Source organism: Panicum virgatum, chromosome 5K, assembly GCF_016808335.1.
Source record: "Panicum virgatum strain AP13 chromosome 5K, P.virgatum_v5, whole genome shotgun sequence".
Taxonomy (NCBI): Eukaryota; Viridiplantae; Streptophyta; class Magnoliopsida; order Poales; family Poaceae; genus Panicum; species Panicum virgatum.
This window is the reverse complement of record NC_053140.1, coordinates 29,503,869-29,525,191: the sequence shown is the minus strand read 5'-3', so window position 1 is coordinate 29,525,191 and position 21,323 is coordinate 29,503,869. Positions and strand designations below refer to the sequence as shown.

Sequence of the window (21,323 nt, the reverse complement as noted above, 5' to 3'; positions counted from 1 at the left end):
ATGGTTCACCATGTTTTTACCAACCTGGGTTTACCAACCATGTTTTGGGAACTAAAAATAATGTTATAGACCCTGCCCGAGATGTAGAACCATGTTATTCAACTGTCTAGTTGACCGCATGGGTTTAGGATAGCAGGGTCTATAATAAAGCGCGAAGCAAGTGCATGTACCAGTCTATTTCAAATGTGCAATTATAGCAACTATTTTAAGATGTATAAAACAGGAGAGTGGAAAAATACATATATGAGCCAGTGAGGGAGAAGTTCAGAATAGATTATGCTCTCATATTTGCAACAAAGCAACATCAACTTATTATCATCTCATCTCAGTTTAAATGCCTACCTTCTGCAGGATATGGATTAAAAGGAAAACAATCAACAGATCTTAATTTTCAAAATGGAAACATGCATTCAAGATGGGCACAACTTGGCAGTCAAATTGTGAGCACATAGATGGAATTCTCCTCTGTTGATATGCAGTATTAATGAGATAATTAGTGCACCTGATCTATTGGAATAGAAAATTTGGACATAGGGAGATAGCCGGAGGAAGAACAATCATATGAGTGTACTTGTACCTATATGTTGGATGCTGAAACTGCCGGGGTCCCTAAGCAATCAGAGGATATGCAGCAGCTCTACTCAAGATTGGCTTCCATAGGCTCGAGTGCCCAGGCCTGCACAAGCAGCCTCGCACGCGGTGGTCTAAGGCTCTGAGGCACCCAGGTTGGCCAGCTGGAGCAGCGTAGCGAGTGTGGGTTTGAGTTGGAGCAGCAGCTTGGAGAAGGACATCACCGGCGTGGAAGGCAATGGGGAGAAGAGCGGCGCGCACGGGAAGCGATGGGGAGACGGCGGGGCAACGGCAGCCAACACCGCAACACGTGACATGGAAATGTTCGCGTGGCAAGGACGACGTGTAGACCTGTCGCGTAGGAAAAACGCGATCTGCTACGTGTAAGACACGCGGGCACCAGTGAATGAACGGCGTACTGCTAACGCACACTTGCACGCGTCACTTTCCCGTAGGCTAAATGGCGCAGAGGCTCTCGCTGGCCTCGGTTTGGTTCAGCGATATGGATTTACATATTGCTGATATAATCAATGTAACAGTACATGGATCACCATTGCATGGTGTTTTCAGTGTTTCAGTGCTTCAATTGCTGATATAATCTGGGGAAAGATTTTTTTTCTTTTTCAGTGTCCTGTTCCCAATTTAGTTTCACTGCATGGTTCTTTTTTCACAGGACTTGTGAAATCATCCAATTACCATTATGTAGGAATTCTGCAGGGACATTCTCTCAATCAGAGTATCAACTTGGGACCAAAAGCAATTTTCAGTACACATGAAGTTAACCTGCAGAACCTGAATTTTTAATGCTCATTTCAGCATAATTATGTGTCTCAGCGCTCAGCGTGAGATGCTTACAGTTACAACAAGACCTGTCAAATTCAGTTCAAATAATACAATTTACATCACGTATTGTGTACTAACAACACTACAGGAACCATCACAAGCAAACAACATGCGCGAGCGACTCTTGGGCAGCGGCAACACTGCTTTCCTTGGCGCCTCGCCGCCTCCTGCGGTTCGATCTTGGAGAACCACAGATGCCAAAGCGCTGCAGCTGGTCCTCACAGTCGATGCTCTGGAACGGAGCACCCCCGTCGACGAGCACCACCATGACGCAGCAGAGGGCGGGCGAGGAGGCGCGGCGAAAGGTTCGTCCACGGGTGGACGGACGGCGTGTGCAGGGGCGGGCGGGCGGGCGGGCCAGTGCAGGGATGGCGAGTCGCGGGAGGCAAGCGGACAGGGCGACGGGGATCCGATCGAGGGAAAAGGAAGGGACATGAGGTGGAGGGGGTATTTTGCAAACTGTGATTAGGAAAATTGATGATGGGGGTATTTAAGTGCAAAATCAACTCACCTCTCTAAAGGGAGCCATCAGATGAGCCACGTGTGGCCTGAATCTATAGTTTGCAAGTTTCCACAGCTACATTGGTTTCCATTAGATATGCCCCCTTTCTGGATAATCAATAAAATGACAATTGACTATCTTAAGATCTAGCTTCCCAATGTTTGGGTTGAATATTTTCACTTTAGCTGGACAGCCCTACACAAATAATTTAATGTAAGTTTTCTCTCTGTCCATAACTCATATGGTATTTTAGACACTGACTTGTTACACAATTAAAAATTCGAATGGCAGTTTTTAACAACTCCATCCACAAATTAATCAGTAACATTGAGTAACTCATCATACTTCTCACCATGTCCGTTTCTCACCATGTCCGTTAAGGTTTAGTTACGCCTTTCAATTACTCCATTCCGCTAAGACTCACCAGTGTAGAATACTAAACTGCTATTCCATTTTTCTGTATTCACCTCTTCGATCTGATCTTACTATTTTAATCTTTAGGTCGTGCTAATTTTTTACTTCAGCCTTGAATATCTTAAATTTATCCAACCTGGCAACGACAAACAGCAAGTATTTGTGTCAGGCGGTAAGCAACAGGTGGTTTCCAAAAAAAGTGTGAATAAAGGTGTTGGCTAATGGGTACGCACTACAGCAGACAGTATTAGTGGCACGGAAGTACCGGAGCGGCTGCGCACTACAACCAGTAAAGCGAGTTGGTGGCATATCAAGAAACGGGAACAATGCAATCCTACATCACTTATGTACAAAGCCCCTACACGTCCCAGCTTCCTAAAGCTAAAGATTAAAGACCAATCCGCAACATGGCCACACTTCTACTCCTGATTTACCGCAGGGGAGGGTTCACCCGGCTTGGGCTTAACGAACGACTTCTGCTTCTCCAGCGTTGGCATGTAGGCGGCGGTGCTCTTCTGGAGGGGGTCAGCAGCGGGCTTGTCAGGCTGGCCCCGTGGGCTCGTCAGCTGCTTCTCGAGGACGTCAAACTTCGCTGTTGCCCAAGGGGCGGTTCCCACATTCCCAGCAGTGCTTGGGCCATCTTCAGTCAGCGTTGTGATGGCATCTCTTGATGAAAACCATGTGTGGCCGCAGGCAGTACACTCAAGCTGAAAACCAAAGGAAAATAGTTAGGTCAGTTCCCTATATGAAATTCCTCCTCGGTAAAGACTTCTTACTGGCCGTCCGTATTTAAATTTAGTTGCACGGCTGCATACATCTACAGGGAGTGGTTTACGGAGTAGCATTTTTATTTCTACTGCTCTAATAAAAAGTTGTAGTTCTCAGACCAGCTATCAAATTCAAATTCTGATTGCACATCTGTATTTTTTTAAAAAGACCTTCAAAACAAGAGGTCACTTGCATATGTTTCAACAATATTTTTTAGATACACATAAATTGCTTAAGTAGATTAGAAAAATACCAACATAAATTAGTAAAAATGCTCAATTGACTTGCTAAAGTTATCTATCACTGATCATGCAATAAACATCCACCTACCCCAACATAATTGTTTGCCATCATTCTCTAATCATATCATCCAATTATCTTCTAAATATCAACATCAATATCCACTTCAACTAAACTCGGGCGAGTCAAACAACATTTCATAAACGATGAGCAACTTTTGCAAAATCCACAAGCAAATTAGAATACACTAAGAAAGCATTTTCTCACACGAAAAAATATATCTTTGAAACATGAAGGACAGGCCTGGCGCAGTGGTTAAAGTCACCCCACTGAGCCAAAAGGTCCTGGGTTCAAGTCAGTCTCTCTGCATGCAGGGGAAAGACTTGCCTTGGTTATTCCTTCCCCAGACCCCACTCACGTGGGAGCTACCAGCACTGGGTCTGTCCTTTTTTTATAGTGGTGTGGAATCTTGTTTCGAAGCTCTTATTGAAACAAGTGTAACTGTGTAATCGGATTTTGATTTTTTTTACTTGATATTGAAACTATGTTCTTTTTTGTTTGAAATTGTGTACAGAGTACACGATGCGAAGTGGGAAGATTGCCAAAATAGGAAATTCTGATTAGTGGCTTCCCCTAAAAGGAGCGGCCGTACGGCAGGCCTAACGTACGGTCGGCTGTACATTAGCCTGGTCCTTCATCCTTCTAAATCAATCAGATAAAAGAATCCAAGTTGACATGGCGTCATGTAAACAGTACATCTGTTGAGAAGTACCAGTACTATTGTTGAAATCCCTTTACATACTGAACATCCTTCTAAATCTATTTCGAGCAATAGAATCCAAGTTCAACAGCACATCATGTAAACAGTACATCTGTTAAGCAGTACCAGTAGAACTGTTGAAATCCCTTTACACACTGAACGTCCACTAAAGAAGTTTGCAAACAGAACTTCTAGCACCAAAATTTTATAACACTGGGCGTGGCGCAGTAGCATGGATTGAGAAATAAACAATCTGTTATCTCTCAACATTTGTTACAGAATGAACCTAAGTTCCATTTTATTAAGACTGCCACCAGTATTTCTGTGTTTCAAGGATCAAGAATTACCAAGCCAGTTCTAACCTAAGGTTTATGTCATATCTGATACCATCTATATTCCTTATTTTTCACTGAATCTGCTTGTTCTAACCATAGATGATACTGAATGAAACAAGTCCAATTTACTCTGAGGCACCTTGAAAACGTATATTAAACTCCCAAGACTACAGAATGGGATATCTAACATCATAATCTTATAAAATCAAGCTAATTTACACCCTATTGGGGTCTACAACTGAGTTAAAACTTTTTGCAGCACATGCTAAAGAAAAAAAGAAACTGAAACTTTTAGATGAATGTTCCCTCAAACTGCAAGATAAACACTACCAAATATTATTTTGCCCCCAAAAGAGAAATATTTTTTTACAATAAGTAAATAAGCAGACAGTATGAGTGGTGTGATACTACTTAGGAAAAGTCAATGATACAGCTAGCAACAAAGTAAAGCAAGCAAGTTCCATCTTGTGTGAGAAAACTGGTATGAAAAAAAAAAAGAGAATACAACATGAAAGATTTTCAGACCTGATAGCGATCTCCATGACCTGCATGGATAATATCAGATATGCCAACTTTCTTTTCGCTGCATCTTGGACATCTTGTATCAGTCATCTAAGTAAGACAATTGACAAACTTTGAGAATCATAGTGTAAAAGAATTACGTGTGAAAAATTCAGTTATAGTAATGAATATTCCTCTTTGTTCTCTTCACTGGTTTTACTTAGCTTACAAAATATATGTACCATACCTGCAACTGTCTTGACTCTTCTGGTTCAGATGTCTTTTTTGCTGAAGTCAAACCAACCTGAAATGTTGTAAATACTATATATGAGCACTTTGTGGCAAGGGTTTTGTGATACAGTGTGATATACAGCTGGAAAACGTTAATACAAGAAATTATAAAAACATTTCCTCAGAAAATAAGAATAACTTCAGTAAAACATGGGTCCAGCAGTAAATCTGCGCTACTAGTAGTTTAGTATACTCAATACAGCGGTATTGAATACCATGTTCTTGCAAGTCCAACATGACAACACACAAAAAGCATAGTAGTGCTATAAGAGTAACAATTCACAGACAAACAAACACATATGGTCACCAAGTAATTTACGCAACCATTGTGTAGAAGAGTATTCTCAACTATGTACTATCATCCAGGGTGGAGGAAGGAGGATGTCTAGGATTAGAAGAGGGAACTGTGCCCCTTATACATAAGTATAATGTTATTTGGTCTTAGAAGGCTAAGGTAAACACTCCCTCAGAAGGCCAACTTAAATGTAAACTGACGGATATAGAAAACATAACATTTATGGGCTTATGGAATCAGTAAAAATATAACCCAAAAGTCTACAGTAACTACAGAAATTTAAGCATTGGGCACTTTTTACACAATAATATATTACAACGCTGCCATATCGCGCTGTTTCATGCTGCAACAGCAGTCAACCATGTTGCCACAGGTAAATTGTCCTATCAAATTTGTCAATGTAAATGAAGTTGTCCTATCAACTTAAAATAACTATAGTGTGAGCTATTGGCACAAGGATGAAATTGATTTAAGTAAACAATGTAATGAAGATAGGATATCTGACTCCTATAATAACCAAAATGTAAAATATTTAAAATGACAATTAGACCTTTAATTCATCAGGGGACATAGTTAAAAGAACTGGAGGATCAAGCTCCTTGTCCATCAGTCGGCTGCGTAGTTTAGAGTTATTCTGTATGATAACCAAAATAACCATGGTAAGTCCAACATTGAATATTTGAAATAATAACAATAGAAACAGATTCAGAGAACAACTATTGAAATAAAAATAGAAATAGAAACAAAGAGAAGTATAACACAGCATGAGTTATAATTCTTGATACGGAAAGGGACCTCACATGAAATAGTTAGGGTGCATATAATTGCTAACATCCTGATAATCAGACACAAGTATGCTATGTTGCACGGATACACGGATACAGATCCCGGTACGCGATACTCCGATACGCCATTTCTCCCAAAATGCAGATACGGGGATACGTCAATATACTTAAAAATAAAAAATAATAAATCCACTCAAATTAGAAATTAGCACACATATCTTAAATATTACATAACATAACAATAACATTATTCAGGATATAACGTTCTATGGTTCAAGGCATAACGTTCAAGCCATGAAGCCATCATTCAAACTTAGGTTCAACACACACATAACGTAGCAACTAGAGCCCACCTGCTTGTACAAAGTGGTTGTACACAGCTGCATAGATTGCTCTTATGTGTAGTGAATGAGTACTGGTTTCAAGGTATCCCACATGTATCGGTAAGGTATCTTAGAAGTATCCGATTTGTTTTTATTATTTGAAAATCACATAAATTACCTATACCTACGGGATACGTATCCAGGAGTATCCGTGTAGTACGGGTATCCGATACGGTATCCGATACCGGTACATGAGTTTTGCGAAGTATCCGCAATAGCAATACAAATATTCCTCCAGAAATATAATATATAATTTCATATTAGTAAATGTTATTGGAACAAGATGGCTACCCTCTCGCCTCTCCGTCTCCCGACCACCCCGTCCTCTCCCCTCCCCGGCGCCACCACCCCCCTGCAGCCCCACGCCGGCGGGCATTCCGTCCCCGGCGGCCACCCCCAACCTCCGTTTCTCCCCGGCATCGGGAGCCCCCCCTGCTGGCTGCGGCAAGGCCCTACGGTGGTCCTGCGATTCCCCTCCGTCCAGCAAGTCCGGCAGCGGCGATTCCCGGCCCTCCTTCAAGGAAGTCCTCCTGGTAAGTATCGCGGCGTCGCAGGCACCCTCGACGATGCCGGAGCGACCTTCCCCTGTTTCGTCTCGCCCCGTCCGTGCGACCCCTCGCCTGGTGATTCGCCTGCGGGATTCCCTTCCCCCACGGCGGCCTTCCGGTCCTGGGGCGGACGGCTAGCGTCCCGTGGTGAGCAGGCGCACTCGCAAGGAGCTCGCGCGGCTTGAGCGGCGTCTTCATCGGCGCGTTCCGGTGGACCTCCGGGGGAAGTGCTTCAATTGCTTCTCTCCCTGGCATCGCGCGGCATCGTGTCGCTCCAGCGCTCAATGCTTCAAGTGTCGTGGGTCTGGCCACCGGAGCTACGTCTGCCCCGTTCGGCTCGCGGCCCCTTCGGCGGGCCCTCGTCACAGACTGGTGTGGCGACCAGTTTCTTCCCCAACAGCGGCGGCCCCGGGCGGTCGCACCGCGCCAGACAGCTCCCAGGTCACGGCGATGGCTCCCTCTGGTGATGGTGCTGGCGCTGGTCGGCGCCGTCGGCGTTCCCGCAAGCGACGTCGCAGTGGCGGTCCGTCGTCTTCCCCTCCTGCGCCTGGCTCCAGGGAGTTTGATGAAGATTGGTCTGCGGGCTCTGATGGCGACCATCGTCTCGACTCCCCCGTTGAGCTAGTGCCCCGACCGCGCTGCGTTCTCCGCCGGTCGGCTGACGTTGAGCTTCGGGAGGAGCGACTGGCCGAGCGCGCCCTCATTCTGTCGGTGATCGCCGACGACCCGGGGAGCCTTTCCGAGCATATCGTCCCGGCTATCGCGCATCGGTTTGAGATCAAGGCGAACTTGCTGAACATCATCAATCTTGGCCCCGCAAGCTCCCTCTTGATCTTGCCGGACGCACTCACGGCGACGCGCATCTACAACGGTGGGCGGGCGATCCTGGTTCCCCCTGACCGGCTTCACGTCATGCGCTGGTCCCGGTTCTTCCTTTCCTCGGCGGAGCTGTTCCCGTCGGAGGTGGACGTCGAGCTTCGCGGAATCCCGACGCACGCATGGGACTTGGAGACGGTGTCGCAGCTTCTTGGCGATTGCTGCGTGCCACGGGAGGTTCATCCTGATTCTGAGGCCCAGCGGGAGGTTTTCCGGCTCGCCGCCTGGCGTTCCAGTGATGGCGTCGTCCCCCCGGTGGTCGACCTGATTATCCCCGAGCCGGAAGCCACCGCAACGCCGGACGCCAGGTCGCGACATGCTCTCATACCCGATCAAAAATTCGGTTCGACCTCGCGACGACGACGCCCCTCCACCGCCTCCGCCCGCTGGTTCCAGCGGGCGACGTCGCCGGCGATGGGTCCGGCGTGCGGCGGACTCTGCTGTCCCGGCGGCGGAGGTGAACGGCGGTGGGCATGTCGGGGCCCATCGGGGCCCGGTCCAGTCGCGGCTTGGGAACTACACCAGGAACCGTGCCGCCTCGTCTCACGTCCCCTGCATGCATCAGGCGGTACCCGAGGAGATGCCGCGTCTTCCCAGGTGACACCGTGCGGGGGTACCGATGCCGTCGTGAAGGAGGCGTCCTCCTCGGACTACGTCGATAAGGCGGCCGCAGTTACTCCCGCCTCCTCGGCGCCTGCTCCTTCCGTGGACGCAGTGGGCCCTGCCTCTTCTTCTGGCGGCCCCGGGCCCACTTGTTGCGCCACGCCTGAAGACCCCCTGCTTTTGGAGGCCCGGTGTCCGGTGATCGATGATGTGCCCTTGGCTTCCGTGGCCGTCGAAGGTACACCTCCAGTGGGCCGGCCCACTGTTGATGGTGACCCTCCGGCCATGGAGCCCGTTTGCACCATGGAGGAGACTGCTCTGCCATCCGCAGGCGTGGCTGCGGCGACCACGGAGGCGGCGGCTGCGACATCAGTGGGAGTTGCCGCTGTGCCCTCTGCCGCGATGTCCGCTGCGACCACAGCATTGGCGGCCATGTCTCCTTCAACTGACACCCCTCCGATTGCCACCATGCTTTATCAGCGGATTCTCCCTGATAACCTGGTCGTCTACACTCGCAAGCCAAGGAGACAGGATTCAAGTAACGCTGAAGTTTCGAAGTTCATTCAAAAGATTTCCAGACCGGTTCAGGCCATTGCGCCAACTCCGACCACCAACAAAAGAAGACAGAGAACTGTGGGGCCTGTGTCTATGCCGCAACGAAGCCGTCGACTAGCCAACCTGCCACCTGAGTCTGATCGGATCTCTGCCTCCACCGTATGCAGAAAACTTGGTTTTATTAGTGACGAGGGCAGAATTTCAGATGATGCGCTAGCTCGATACTCCAAATTCTACAACCACCTCCTAGGGCGCGATAATCTCGCTGCGCTCTCGGCCCTGTTTGGCTGGGAGGTCCCCCCCTGAGGGGCAAGCTAGAGCCGAGGCCATTGCTGTGTACTAAAAGGGGGTTGTACTGGTCATGTTACTGATATTTTCTAATGGAAAACACCAGCATCCTGATTTGGAATGTGCGAGGTCTCAACGATCGGGGGAGAAGGGACAATCTCAGGAAAGTGGTTGATGATTTCAGACCTTCTGTTGTTTGTCTTCAAGAAACTAAACTTAATCACATTTCTGAGCGTGATGTGATCTCCTTTCTTGGTCGGGATTTCTCTGAATTTGTATTCCTGCCGGCTCAACATACAAGAGGGGGTATTCTTATTGCCTGGCGTGATCAATCCTTCTCCGTTGAACACAATTTTGTCCACCGCTTCTCTGTCTCGGTTCTTCTTAATAGCAGCACTGGCTCCCCTTGGTGGCTGACAGGGGTCTATGGACCTCAACGTGATGAGGACAAGTTGTCCTTCCTGGCAGAGCTTCGTGAGGTTCGTTCAAGCTGCCCAGGCCCATGGATGATTGCTGGCGACTTCAACATGATTTATAGCTCTGAAGATAAGAACAATGATAATGTGAACAGAGTTATGATGGGGAGATCTAGACGTTTTGTGAATGATTTAGAGCTGAAAGAGATCCCTCTCTTGGGGAGACGTTATATATGGTCGAATGAAAGAGCCTCACCTACCTTGGTCAAATTGGATCGGGTTTTATGTACCAATGATTGGGAAGATTTATACCCAGAAAGTTTGCTGCAAAGCGCCGCTACAGAGATGTCTGACCACTGTCCTCTTGTCCTGGGCCTTTGCGAAAGGATTGCGGGTAAGAGAAGATTCCACTTTGAAAGTTTTTGGCCGCGGTTGCCTGGGTTTTATGAAACTGTCCAGCAATCTTAGGATGCACCAGTGTCAACTCACTATCCTCTCCAGTGCATTTCAATCAAGCTGAAGCGGCTGGCCAGAGCACTTCAATCCTGGAGCCAAAAACAAACGGGTAACATTAAAAAGCAGCTAGCTCTTGCACGGCATATCTTACATCATATTGAAATGGCCCAAGACATCCGTGACCTCTCTGTGGAGGAGAATTGGTTCCGATGCAAATTGAAGCGTCACTGCTTAGTTCTATCTTCTTTAGAACGAACAATTGCCCGATTGCGATCAAGGGTAAGGTACTTGAAGGATGGAGATGCTAACACTTCATTTTTCCATAAACAAGCTAGCTGCCGGCGACGCAAGAATTTTATCTACAGACTCAAGGATGGGAACCAGGTGGTAACATCCCAGCAAGAAAAGCACCAGATCCTCTTTGACTATTTTGACAGTGTACTGGGTACGGCTGCGCAGCGACCTTGCACCCTTGAGCTCCCAGCATTTCATAGGGCGGGCACTGATCTATCCGCACTGGATGTGCCTTTCACTGAAGAGGAAGTGTGGGCTACGATCAGATCACTCCCTGCTGACCGTGCTCCAGGACCAGATGGGTACACTGGAAAATTCTATAAGACCTGTTAGCCGATAATTAAATCTGATTTCTTGGCAGCACTGTCCTCCTTACAGCAAGGTGATACAAGAATGCTAGAACTGCTGAATTCTGCCTATATTACCCTCATCCCCAAGAAAGAGGAAGCATGGGAAGCTAGGGATTATCGGCCGATCAGTTTAGTACATAGCTTTGCAAAATTGGTCACAAAAATGTTGGCAAATCGACTGGCACCTCTGCTGGACAGCATGGTTGCTACCAACCAAAGTGCATTTATAAGGGGCAGATGCATCCATGATAACTTCATGTTGGTTCAGCAAACCATCAAGGTATTACATCACCGTAAGGTCTCAAGTCTATTTCTCAAGCTTGATATTTCAAAAGCTTTCGATTCAGTCGCATGGAGTTTTTTGCTGGAGGTGCTGGCTCATTTGGGATTCAGCAATGGGTGGTGTAATCTCATTGCCAATTTGCTCAAGTCTGCCTCCACTCAAGTTTTACTAAATGGTGAACCGGGTAACTTCATATCTCACCAGCGAGGACTCCGTCAGGATGATCCTCTGTCCCCCATGCTGTTCATATTGGTAATGGATGTTCTCAATAGCATGTTCTGTCGTGCTGATCAGGAAGGCTTGCTGCAGCCTCTCCACTCTGCGGGTCAGCGTCTCTCGCTCTATGCCGATGACGTAGCCCTATTTATTCGGCCCAATGAGGAAGACTTGCAGTTAACAAAAGCATTGCTACAACTCTTCGGGGATGCATCTGGTTTACAAACAAACCTGCAAAAAAGCTGTGTGATCCCTATTCAGTGCAACACCAATATCATGGAAAGAGTTGACAGCACTCTGCATTGCCCGGTTTCAGCTTTCCCCTCCAATTATTTGGGCTTACCAATATCAGATAAGAAATTACGTAAGCGAGATCTTCTAGTTTGGATTGAAAAGATCGCTAACAAACTGCCGGGATGGAAAGCACCTCTATTATCTTTGGCTGGTCGAGCAGTTTTGGTAAAAGCAGTACTCACTGCTATCCCGATATACCTACTGATCGCTCTCAAAGTCCCTAAGTGGTTTATCCGCAGTATAGATAAGATCAGAAGAAATTTCTTGTGGAAAGGAAGGAAAGAGGCAAATGGTGGCTGTTGCTTGGTAGCCTGGGAGAAAGTCATGCGCCCTCTTGATTTGGGGGGCCTGGGAATTCATAACCTAGAAATCATGAGTTGGGCTCTACAGATGAGATGGCTCTGGATCGAGAAAACCAACCCAGATCGCCCTTGGGCTGGTCTGAGGATCCCTGTGCATGCCCACTCCTCGGCGATGTTTGCCATTTCTATTGTCACCTCTGTTGGAGATGGAAAGAACACTCTTTTCTGGTCCGATCGATGGATTCATGGCAGATGCCTGCAAGATTTTGCTCCTAATGTTTACATGAGTGTTCCTGCAAGGGTGAGGAACAAGAGGACTGTGGAAGAGGCCCTCCATGATCAGACCTGGGTAAGAGACATTAGGGGTGCTCTCGGTTGGAGTGGGCTAGCTGAGTGCCTAGAGCTATGGGACACTTTATCTAACATCACCCTCAGCACCATGGAGGATCATCACCTTTGGAAATGGGAATCCTCCGGTACTTTCTCAACTAGGTCTGCTTACAGAGCCTTCCTTGTCGGTTCTACTACTTTTGATCCTTGGAAAAGAATTTGGAAATCGTGGGCACCAAGTAAATGCAAGACTTTTATTTGGTTGGCTATCCGAAATCGCTGTTGGACAGCTGATCGGTTGCAACAAAGGGGGCTACCTCACCCAGCACACTGCCCACTCTGTGACCAGGAAGATGAAACGGTGCAACACCTCCTCACCTCATGTGTTTTTTCCAGGCAGTTTTGGTTCTCAATTTTGCAGCCCCTGGGGCTTGCCACCCAGGCACCTAATAGAAGAGACACTTCCCTGGCTGATTGGTGGAAGAAAGCTTGGAGGAAAATTCCTAAACAGCAAAAGAAGGGGTTCAATTCGCTGATCATTCTTGGTGCATGGATTCTTTGGAAACATCGGAACACGTGTCTTTGAGGGGTCTACCCCAAATTTGCAGCATGCTCTACAGGAGTTTAAGGTCGAGCACCATTTGTGGCTGCTTGCAGGGGCAAAGAGGCTTGCTGCCCTAGGTGAGGGCAGAGTAGATGCTCATTAGCGTTGAGCAAAGAAAATTTGGGGTCAGGTCCTTCTCGATTTACTTATTGTAATAGGTTCTTTTATCTTCTTACCATCACCCCCATTCTAGTCCAAGGTGGGATGTGATGTTTTGTATTTGGACTATTTCTTCTTCTTAATACAATGATGTGCAGCTCTCCTGCGTATTCGAAAAAAAATGTTATTGGTTTACAGTCTCATAGCCTGAACACTGAAGAAGGATGGATGCAGAATTTGCTTTTTATGTTTTAACATGAAATAATAACTATGACTACGCCTTCAACGGGGTGGTCCCAAGTGTCGCTACTGCTCTTTCTTTGGCCATGGATGAAGCACGGCTGCGGTGCTTAGCAGGTGCTAGGGGTCTTACCCTGCTTTCTATTCAGGGTATAGGTTAGCTGGCTGACCTCTAGGAGTGGTCGCTCTTTCTTGTGTAACGGGTGATTAGTTCTTTTTGCTTTCAGGGTGTGTGGGGGGTGTGTTGGGTCTATGTATGACTCTTTTCTTCTATAAATACAATGATACACAGCTCTCCTGCGTATTCGAGAAAAAAAACATGAAATAATAACTAGCCTAATCCATACAGAAATGGATTATAGAAAATGTCTAGTATTCGCAGCATTAATATGCGAACAATGATCTGTGATGCTTGTTTTTTTATATTGTACTTTGGTGAACGTGCGGAGCTGATACGTCTTATGGAGAAGGTGAGTAGGTGACATACAGATTCTTTTTACTTTATCAAGTTCATCAAGTGGCAGTACTGGTTGCAACAACGCAGAAGATGCCATCAGGCGTGTATCACAGTTTAGAGGTGCAAGTTCTATTTAGTTGTACAGGACGCAAAAACTGTGTATGGAGACAGTAAATGCTGATTGGATCATTGGAATGGCCAAGGTTTTGATAACGATAGATTCAACTTTAAACTTATTTGTTGTAGTATAAATTTCACTAACAGATTATTGCTAGAATCACTGCAAGTTATGGACTCCAAAAATCTGCAACGGAACAGATTTGAAGCAAGCTAACATAACTATACAATTGAGGCTGCTTGTCAATAACTTTGCAGGATACACAAGCACTGCATGCGGAGAACTAAAGGTTCTCAAATAGGACAGTTTTAAAACTAACAATTTAGGTTGGCCAAAACACAATAAACAATCTGAACTGAAATATTCTATGTTTTCAAGATTCAAACCATGTTGGAAAATAAGAATATACGTTGGCACATAATGAATGCATGCTTGGCACATAATGAATGCATGCTTGAGTACAAACATACATTCGCGACAGTAATACACCATTAAGATTGATGGTATGATAACAGGTAATTATCTAAAGTTATCAAGTGTCCCATGATAAAAACATGCATACCTTGATGTTGAAAACTAGCTGTCTCAGTTTCTGGTTATACTTCAAAAAATCATTGCCTAGAGCTTCATATGCAGATCTTTCTAATGCAACCATTATTGGAACAACAACATCAGGTGCATATGATTTTTCATTGTCCTGATTGAAAACATAGAAAATCATCGTTATAAGAGGGAAATGAAGGATCAACAGATGTACAGAAACATGGAATGAGGGATGCAACGAGCCAAAAAGAAGGATGAAGGCATTAGCAAACATACTTTTCATAAATATAAACAGTAAAAAGAGTAAAGTTACAAATATAAACAGAAAACTCAGACCTGAGACACGTTCTTTATTTAAAGAAACTGAATGGATTCTAGAAGTATGCACATAAATGCAGAAAAAGAGGACAGAGATGGAATTTCCCAAGCAAGAAACATTATGCTGACATTTCATATTGTGGAGTGTGGACAAATTTATCCAAGTTCCGCCCCAACCATGAGATTTCTTAATTCATTAAAAAAAAGGACAGACCCAGTGCTGGTAGCTCCCACGTGAGTGGGGTCTAGGGAAGGAATAACCAAGGCAAGCCTTTCCCCTGCAAGCAGAGAGGCTGACTCAAACCCAGGACCTTTTGGCTCAGTGGGGTGACTTTAACCACTGAGCCAGGCCTGTCCTTCAGATTTCTTAATTCATTGAATAAAAATAATTAATCTGTGCTCTCAATCCAGGCATATTTCAAAAAATACATAATCTGTAAATGCCAAGCTCAAAGGGACCACAATCAAGCAATCTCCATAATTCATCATCCTTCGAGTTATCCAAAATTAACCAACTCAAGCAAAGCTTATATTATAAGCACTAACAAGATGGCCATCACCAATGAAAAAGAGATTATGGTTAATTGCATTGCTAACATATGGTTGGTGCTTAAAAGCCATAATTAGTGCATGCTGAAGAAATCATACTGACTAGTGACAGATCTAATAGAGATACTTTGGCAGACTAACAGTAACACCCCATGCCACAAATTCAACATTATTCAAGCATCTAAGTACATCTCTTTTCCCTTCAGTCCATAGGTTTTGAAGATGGAACAAATAGGAGACTATTTCACAACAAAAAGAGTGCAATTTTTGCCATATTAGCAAGCCACAGCATCAACACAACCATCTACTTAACTGTGAGACAGGCTTTAAAGCCTCACATCTCAGGTAACTTATTTTAGCAATGCATATTAATAAATAAATGCAGCCTCAGAAATCAATTGAAAATGACATGGCATTCATAACATAATTGGTTCTGGATCATTTCAAAATTCTATTTCACAAAGAAATGTAGGATCAGTTTAGCAGCCACCAGAGTTGGTTATGTTTGCTAATTAGTAGTGTCCCTAGGTGACAGATGCTTCATTTGGTAAGTTGTACAATGACCTAGGAATCCTTTGACATTACATACAATAACTTGCAATTAGTAGTGTCCCTAGGTGACAGATGCTTCATTTGGTAAGTTGTACAATGACCTAGGAATCCTTTGACATTACATACAATAACTTGCAATTAGTTAGACCTAAACACGTAATGGCATCAACATTTTTACTGACAACAACAACAACAACAACATAGCCTTTTTTCCCAAGCAAGTTGGGGTAGGCTAGAGATGAAACCCGAAAGAAATAAGTTCAAGGTTCAGGCACATTGATAGCTAGTCTCCAAGCGCTCCTATCCAAAGCTATCTCTTTAGAGATGTTCCAATCCTTAAGGTCTCTCTTAACCGACTCATCCCACGTCAGTTTAGGTCTACCTCTACCCCTCTTTACATTATCGACTAGCTCAAGGATCCCATTACGCACCGGCGCCTCAGGAGGCCTTCGTTGGACATGTCCAAACCATCTCAGCCGATGCTGAGTAAGTTTCTCCTCAATTGGTGCCACCCCGACCCTATCCCGAATAACTTCGTTCCGGACTCTATCCCTCCGTGTGTGCCCGCAAAACCACCGCAACATCCGCATCTCTGCTACACTCAGTTGCTGCACATGTCGTCTTTTTGTAGGCCAACATTCAGCACCGTATAATATCGCCGGACGAATTGCTGTCCTATAGAATTTGCCTTTTAGCTTTTGTGGCACCCTCTTGTCACAAAGGATGCCAGAAGCTTGCCGCCATTTCAACCAGCCAGCTGAAATTCTATGCCTAACATCTTCATCAATGTCGCCATCCTTTTGTAACACCGATCCTAAATACCGAAACGTATCCTTCTGGACCACCACTTGCCCATCTAGACTAACGTCTCCCCCCTCATGCCTAGTCGCGCTGAAATCGCACATCATGTACTCGGTCTTGGTCCTACTAAGTCTGAACCCTTTCGACTCTAACGTGCGTCTCCACAGCTCTAACTTCCTATTAACCCCTGCCCTACTCTCGTCAACTAGCACCACATCATCAGCAAAGAGCATACACCAAGGGATCTCACCTTGTATATCCCTTGTGATCTCATCCATCACTAAAGCAAATAAATAAGGGCTCAATGCTGACCCCTGGTGTAGGCCTATGTTAATAGGAAAGTCAGTGGTGTTGCCATCACATGTCCGGACAAACGTCGTCGCATCTTTGTACATATCCTTAATGAGGGTAATGTACTTGGTTGGGACTTTGTGCTTCTCCAAAGACCACCACATGACATTTCTCGGTACTTTGTCATATGCCTTCTCAAGGTCAATGAAGACCATGTGCAAATCCTTCTTCTGCTCCCTATATCTCTCCATCAATTGTCGTATTAAGAAAATCGCCTCCATGGTTGACCTTCCAGGCATGAACCCAAATTGGTTTTGGGTCACACTTGTCCCTCTTCTTAGGCGATGCTCGATGACCCTCTCCCAAAGCTTCATCGTATGGCTCATCAGCTTAATCCCACGGTAGTTAGTACAACTTTGAACATCGCCCTTGTTTTTGAAGATAGGTACTAATATACTTCTCCTCCATTCTTCCGGCATCTTGTTTGACCGAAAAATGAGATTAAAAAGCTTAGTTAACCAAACTATTGCTCTATCCCCTAGGCATCTCCACACCTCAATGGGAATACCATCAGGACCCAACGCTTTACCTCTCTTCATCCTCTTCAAAGCCTCCCCGATTTCTACCTCCTGAATTCTCCTCACAAAACGTCTGTTGGTATCGTCAAAAGAGTCATCTAACTCAAGGGTAGGGCTCTCACTCTCCCCATTAAACAACTTGTCGAAGTACTCTCTCCATCTATCCATGATCTCATCATCCTTCACTAGCAGTCGATCTGTCCCATCCTTAATGCATTTGATTTGGTTGATGTCCCTTGTCTTCCGCTCGCGGATCCTAGCCATCCTATAAATGTCCTTTTCCCCTTCTTTCGTGCCTAGCCGCTGATACAGGTCATCATACGCTTTACCTTTTGCTACACTCACAGCTCGCTTTGCAACCCTCTTCGCTAATTTATAGCCCTCGATGTTGGCTGCACTCTTGTCAAGATGGAGACGCTTGAAACACTCCTTCTTCTCCTTAATAGCCCTTTGCACCTCGTCGTTCCACCACCAGGTGTCTTTCCCCTCCTGTTTGCCTCCCTTACTCACGCCAAACACCTCTGAGGCCACCTTCCGAACACATGTTGCCATCTTTAGCCACATGTCATCTGCGTCTTCTCCTTCTTCCCAAGACCCCTCACCTAGCATCCTTTCCTTAAACGCTTGTGCCGCTTCCCCTCTAAGCTTCCACCACTTTGTTCTCGCAATCTTGGTACATTTGTCCCGGTGGACACGTACCCGAAGACGAAAGTCCGCCACCACAAGCTTGTGTTGAGGGACAACACACTCCCCAGGTATCACCTTACAATCTAAGCAATCACGTCTATCCTCCCTCCTAGTAAGGATAAAGTCGATCTGGCTCGAGTGTTGTCCACTACGAAACGTCACAAGATGGGATTCCCTCTTCTTAAACATTTTTACTGACAAACAAGAAATATGATTCATGGAAGACATATATAATATGCAAGAGTTTAGAACATCTGGATGAAAACAACAAGTAACTTACAGCAGAACCAACAACCTTTGCAGATGAACCGTTATTTGAACTTTTAGTGGCAGCATCAGGACCAGCATGAGATGCTCCAGCACTCTCCTTTGATGCTAGTGGAATACAATCTACCAATTTGTCAAGACACTTATCACGATTTTTCTCACCACAAAGTGCTTTATATCTGACAAGGATGTCATAATTCCTTAGGTTATCACTTCCAGGTGTCTCTGCTTTTGGAAACTGCTCAGATTTTCCAACTGGAGGTTCTCTCGTTACATCTATAGGGTTAAGAGGTCTTTTACGTAGGCCTCGTTTATTTGATAAATGATCACTGTTGTCCATAGGTGATTCTTCAGGCTCAAGGTCAGGAAGCTGCCCAATGCGGTCTATTGTTTTCTTAACAAGGAGATCAATCTCTTGTTGCTTGTTATCCTCATAGTCCTTGTCTGTTAGGTTCCAAAGTTTCTTCTCAACTGCATCATAAACCTTCTGGACAATAAATCCAGGGTGCTGCTTTCGACTGGGAATCTGCTTGTGCTGAGGAATGAAATGGACCACACATTTGTGCATAACTGACTCTGCAGGCACATCATCGATATGAAAACTGTAAAATAGCTCTCTGGTGTCACGTGCTACCCAGTTTCCACCACCTTTTTTATCAGCTTCTTCTGGCCTATAAAACCATTGGCCAGTCACATTTAAGCTACCCTCAGTTTCTGTTATATCCTGTTCCAAGATAAGGAGCATGCAGATGTGTTACAAAAAATCAAATATCATAGAGAACAATAGCAAGAAGGTTTCAGTATCAAAATCTAAGGATCACTATATTAAAACATATCTTCTGGTTGTAAAATGATAAGGGACTTTGGCATCAGCATACTAGTAAGAATAGGTAATCATTCCAGTCATAGAATATAAAGTAAGGTTGATATTACACTGCTCCACACAAAGGTTGGCCTCAGCTTAAGGTCCATTTGCATCCATGGTAACATAAGAAAAAAGAAATCAAACCAAAATAGATGCCTAGCACAAGCTCTTAGTTAATATCCACGGAAAATGTCAACTATGATGTTCCATTATCCAACAATTCAAAGCAACAGTTTGAAGTTTGTAGCAACCAGATGCAGGGAACAACATAAGCAATTAAAAAAACTAGGGATTATTACATTTAAAGAAAACATTTATGCAAGAACTGTGAGGTCACATAAACAAAAACCTTACAAATCTATGTGAGTTACAGTCTAGGCACAATGCCAATTTGAAAATAGCACAAACGAACCTAGCCTAATCCAATGTGCCTAAGGTAATTAGCATATACATAGTAAAATGAACACGTCTATCTTACTGGTAAAAGACTGGTCACTCAAATTACCACAGAACAGAAGCATCAATAGCTGCAAACTCATCAAACTTAGTGAACTAGCCTATGGAACCCTACAAACAAATCGAGTAAATTGCCGAGTCCCCCCCCCCCCCCCCCTTTTTTTTTGGAACCTCCGAGTCCCTGATCTTATCACAGACCTTGATGATGGCGACATAGGGCTTCTGAGTGCGGTCTTCAGGCGTGAGCAGCACGGGGTCCTCCTGCACGATAAAGCCACAGCTATCACCCACCGGAAAAGAAACAATCCGTGCCTATCGAAACCCTAAAACCACACAACAGGGCGGAAATAGGGAAGCCGGAGAGGAAGAAGGCGGCGGCTTACCAGCTCAAAGGTGTTGCCCTCGTACTCGAAGGAGTTGTAGTGCTTCTTCTGCTTCTTCCCCTTGCCGGTGACCTTGACGGGGTCCCCGACGGGCACCGCCTCCGTGTTCTCCTCCTCGCGGGGCTCCTCCTCCTGCGGCTCCTCCTCATCGGGCTCCTCCTCCTCACTCTCCGGTTCGCGGCGGCGCTTGGGACGTCCACGGCGCCGGCGGGTCTGCGTCTCCGCCTCCTGCTCCCGCCGCTCCTCCTCCTCGGCCCGCCGCATCGCCTCGAGGTCCTTCTCGTCTTCCTCCTCCTCCTCGAGCTCCACGTCGTCGTCCTCCTCCTCCTCCTCGTCCGCGGCGGCGCGGCGGCGCTGCTGCGGCGGCGGCGGCTGCGGCTTCCTGGGGTTGGCGCCCGAGGAAGCGCCGCCGCCGCCGGAGGGCTTGGTCTTTACGGGCACTTCCTCGTCGTCGTCGTCGTCGTCCAGCTGCGTGAATCGGCGCCGCCGCCCCATTTCCCCGCGGCGACCGATTCGGGGGCTTAGTGTCGGAGGGGGAGGTGGCCGGGGTGAAAGAAATTGCCAAGAAATGGGGATCGGAGGTTTGGGCTTGGACTGAGACGTCGGGTTTGGCCCTTTGGGAGGGCTCCGCGCGCCCGCCGGCTCCGGCTTCATGCTACAGGAAATATTACTGTAGTCGTACTGTTCTATACTGTAGCGAGAAGCGAAATGAAAATCGAAGTCCAAGTGTGTTTAGATCCCACAAAACCCCCAACTTTCCATCACATCAAAATCACATGGAAATATTAAATATAGCAAATAACTCATACATGGAGTACTAAATGTAGGTAAATAAAAAAACTAATTGCATGGTTTTGATGTACGTTGCGAGACGAATCTTTTGAGCCTTTCGTCAAACTTTTGAGCCTGACAAGTGGGATCTTTGTGAGAGGTACGGTAGACCTAATCTTGGTGAGAAACGGTTTCAATTATTTTAACTTTTATAGTATAGATTTATAATATAGAATGGACTATATA

At 45.7% G+C, this 21,323-nt stretch overlaps 1 protein-coding gene across 2 annotated transcripts; it reads right to left on the bottom strand.

Annotated features, from left to right (window-relative positions):
* Positions 1-2,513: 2,513 nt before the first annotated feature.
* On the bottom strand, positions 2,514-20,915 carry LOC120707066. Of its 2 annotated transcripts, none has more exons than XM_039991838.1 (8): positions 20,307-20,915; positions 20,122-20,184; positions 18,616-19,326; positions 14,579-14,713; positions 6,070-6,153; positions 5,181-5,237; positions 4,958-5,044; positions 2,514-3,036 (listed from the first exon to the last, which is right to left on the bottom strand). In XM_039991838.1, exons 1-8 carry the CDS (start codon positions 20,799-20,801, stop codon positions 2,749-2,751), a joined length of 1,920 nt encoding a protein of 639 aa, XP_039847772.1. In that variant the 5' UTR covers positions 20,802-20,915; the 3' UTR covers positions 2,514-2,748. The 2 variants fall into 2 exon arrangements, with proteins under 2 accessions (XP_039847772.1, XP_039847773.1); XM_039991839.1 differs by having other exon boundaries at positions 18,631-19,326.
* Positions 20,916-21,323: the final 408 nt, after the last annotated feature.

What these genes read in the sequence shown, in the direction of transcription:
- LOC120707066 (XM_039991838.1), bottom strand. Translation starts at nt 20,801, where the DNA reads ATGGGGCGGCGGCGCCGATTCACGCAGCTGGACGACGACGACGACGAC. An exon ending in AGGGCAACACCTTTGAGCTG is followed by an intron (nt 20,185 to 20,306) that starts GTAAGCCGCCGC and finishes TTTATCGTGCAG; the next exon opens with GAGGACCCCGTGCTGCTCAC. An exon ending in AGCTAGTTTTCAACATCAAG is followed by an intron (nt 6,154 to 14,578) that starts GTATGCATGTTT and finishes GTTATCATACAG; the next exon opens with AATAACTCTAAACTACGCAG.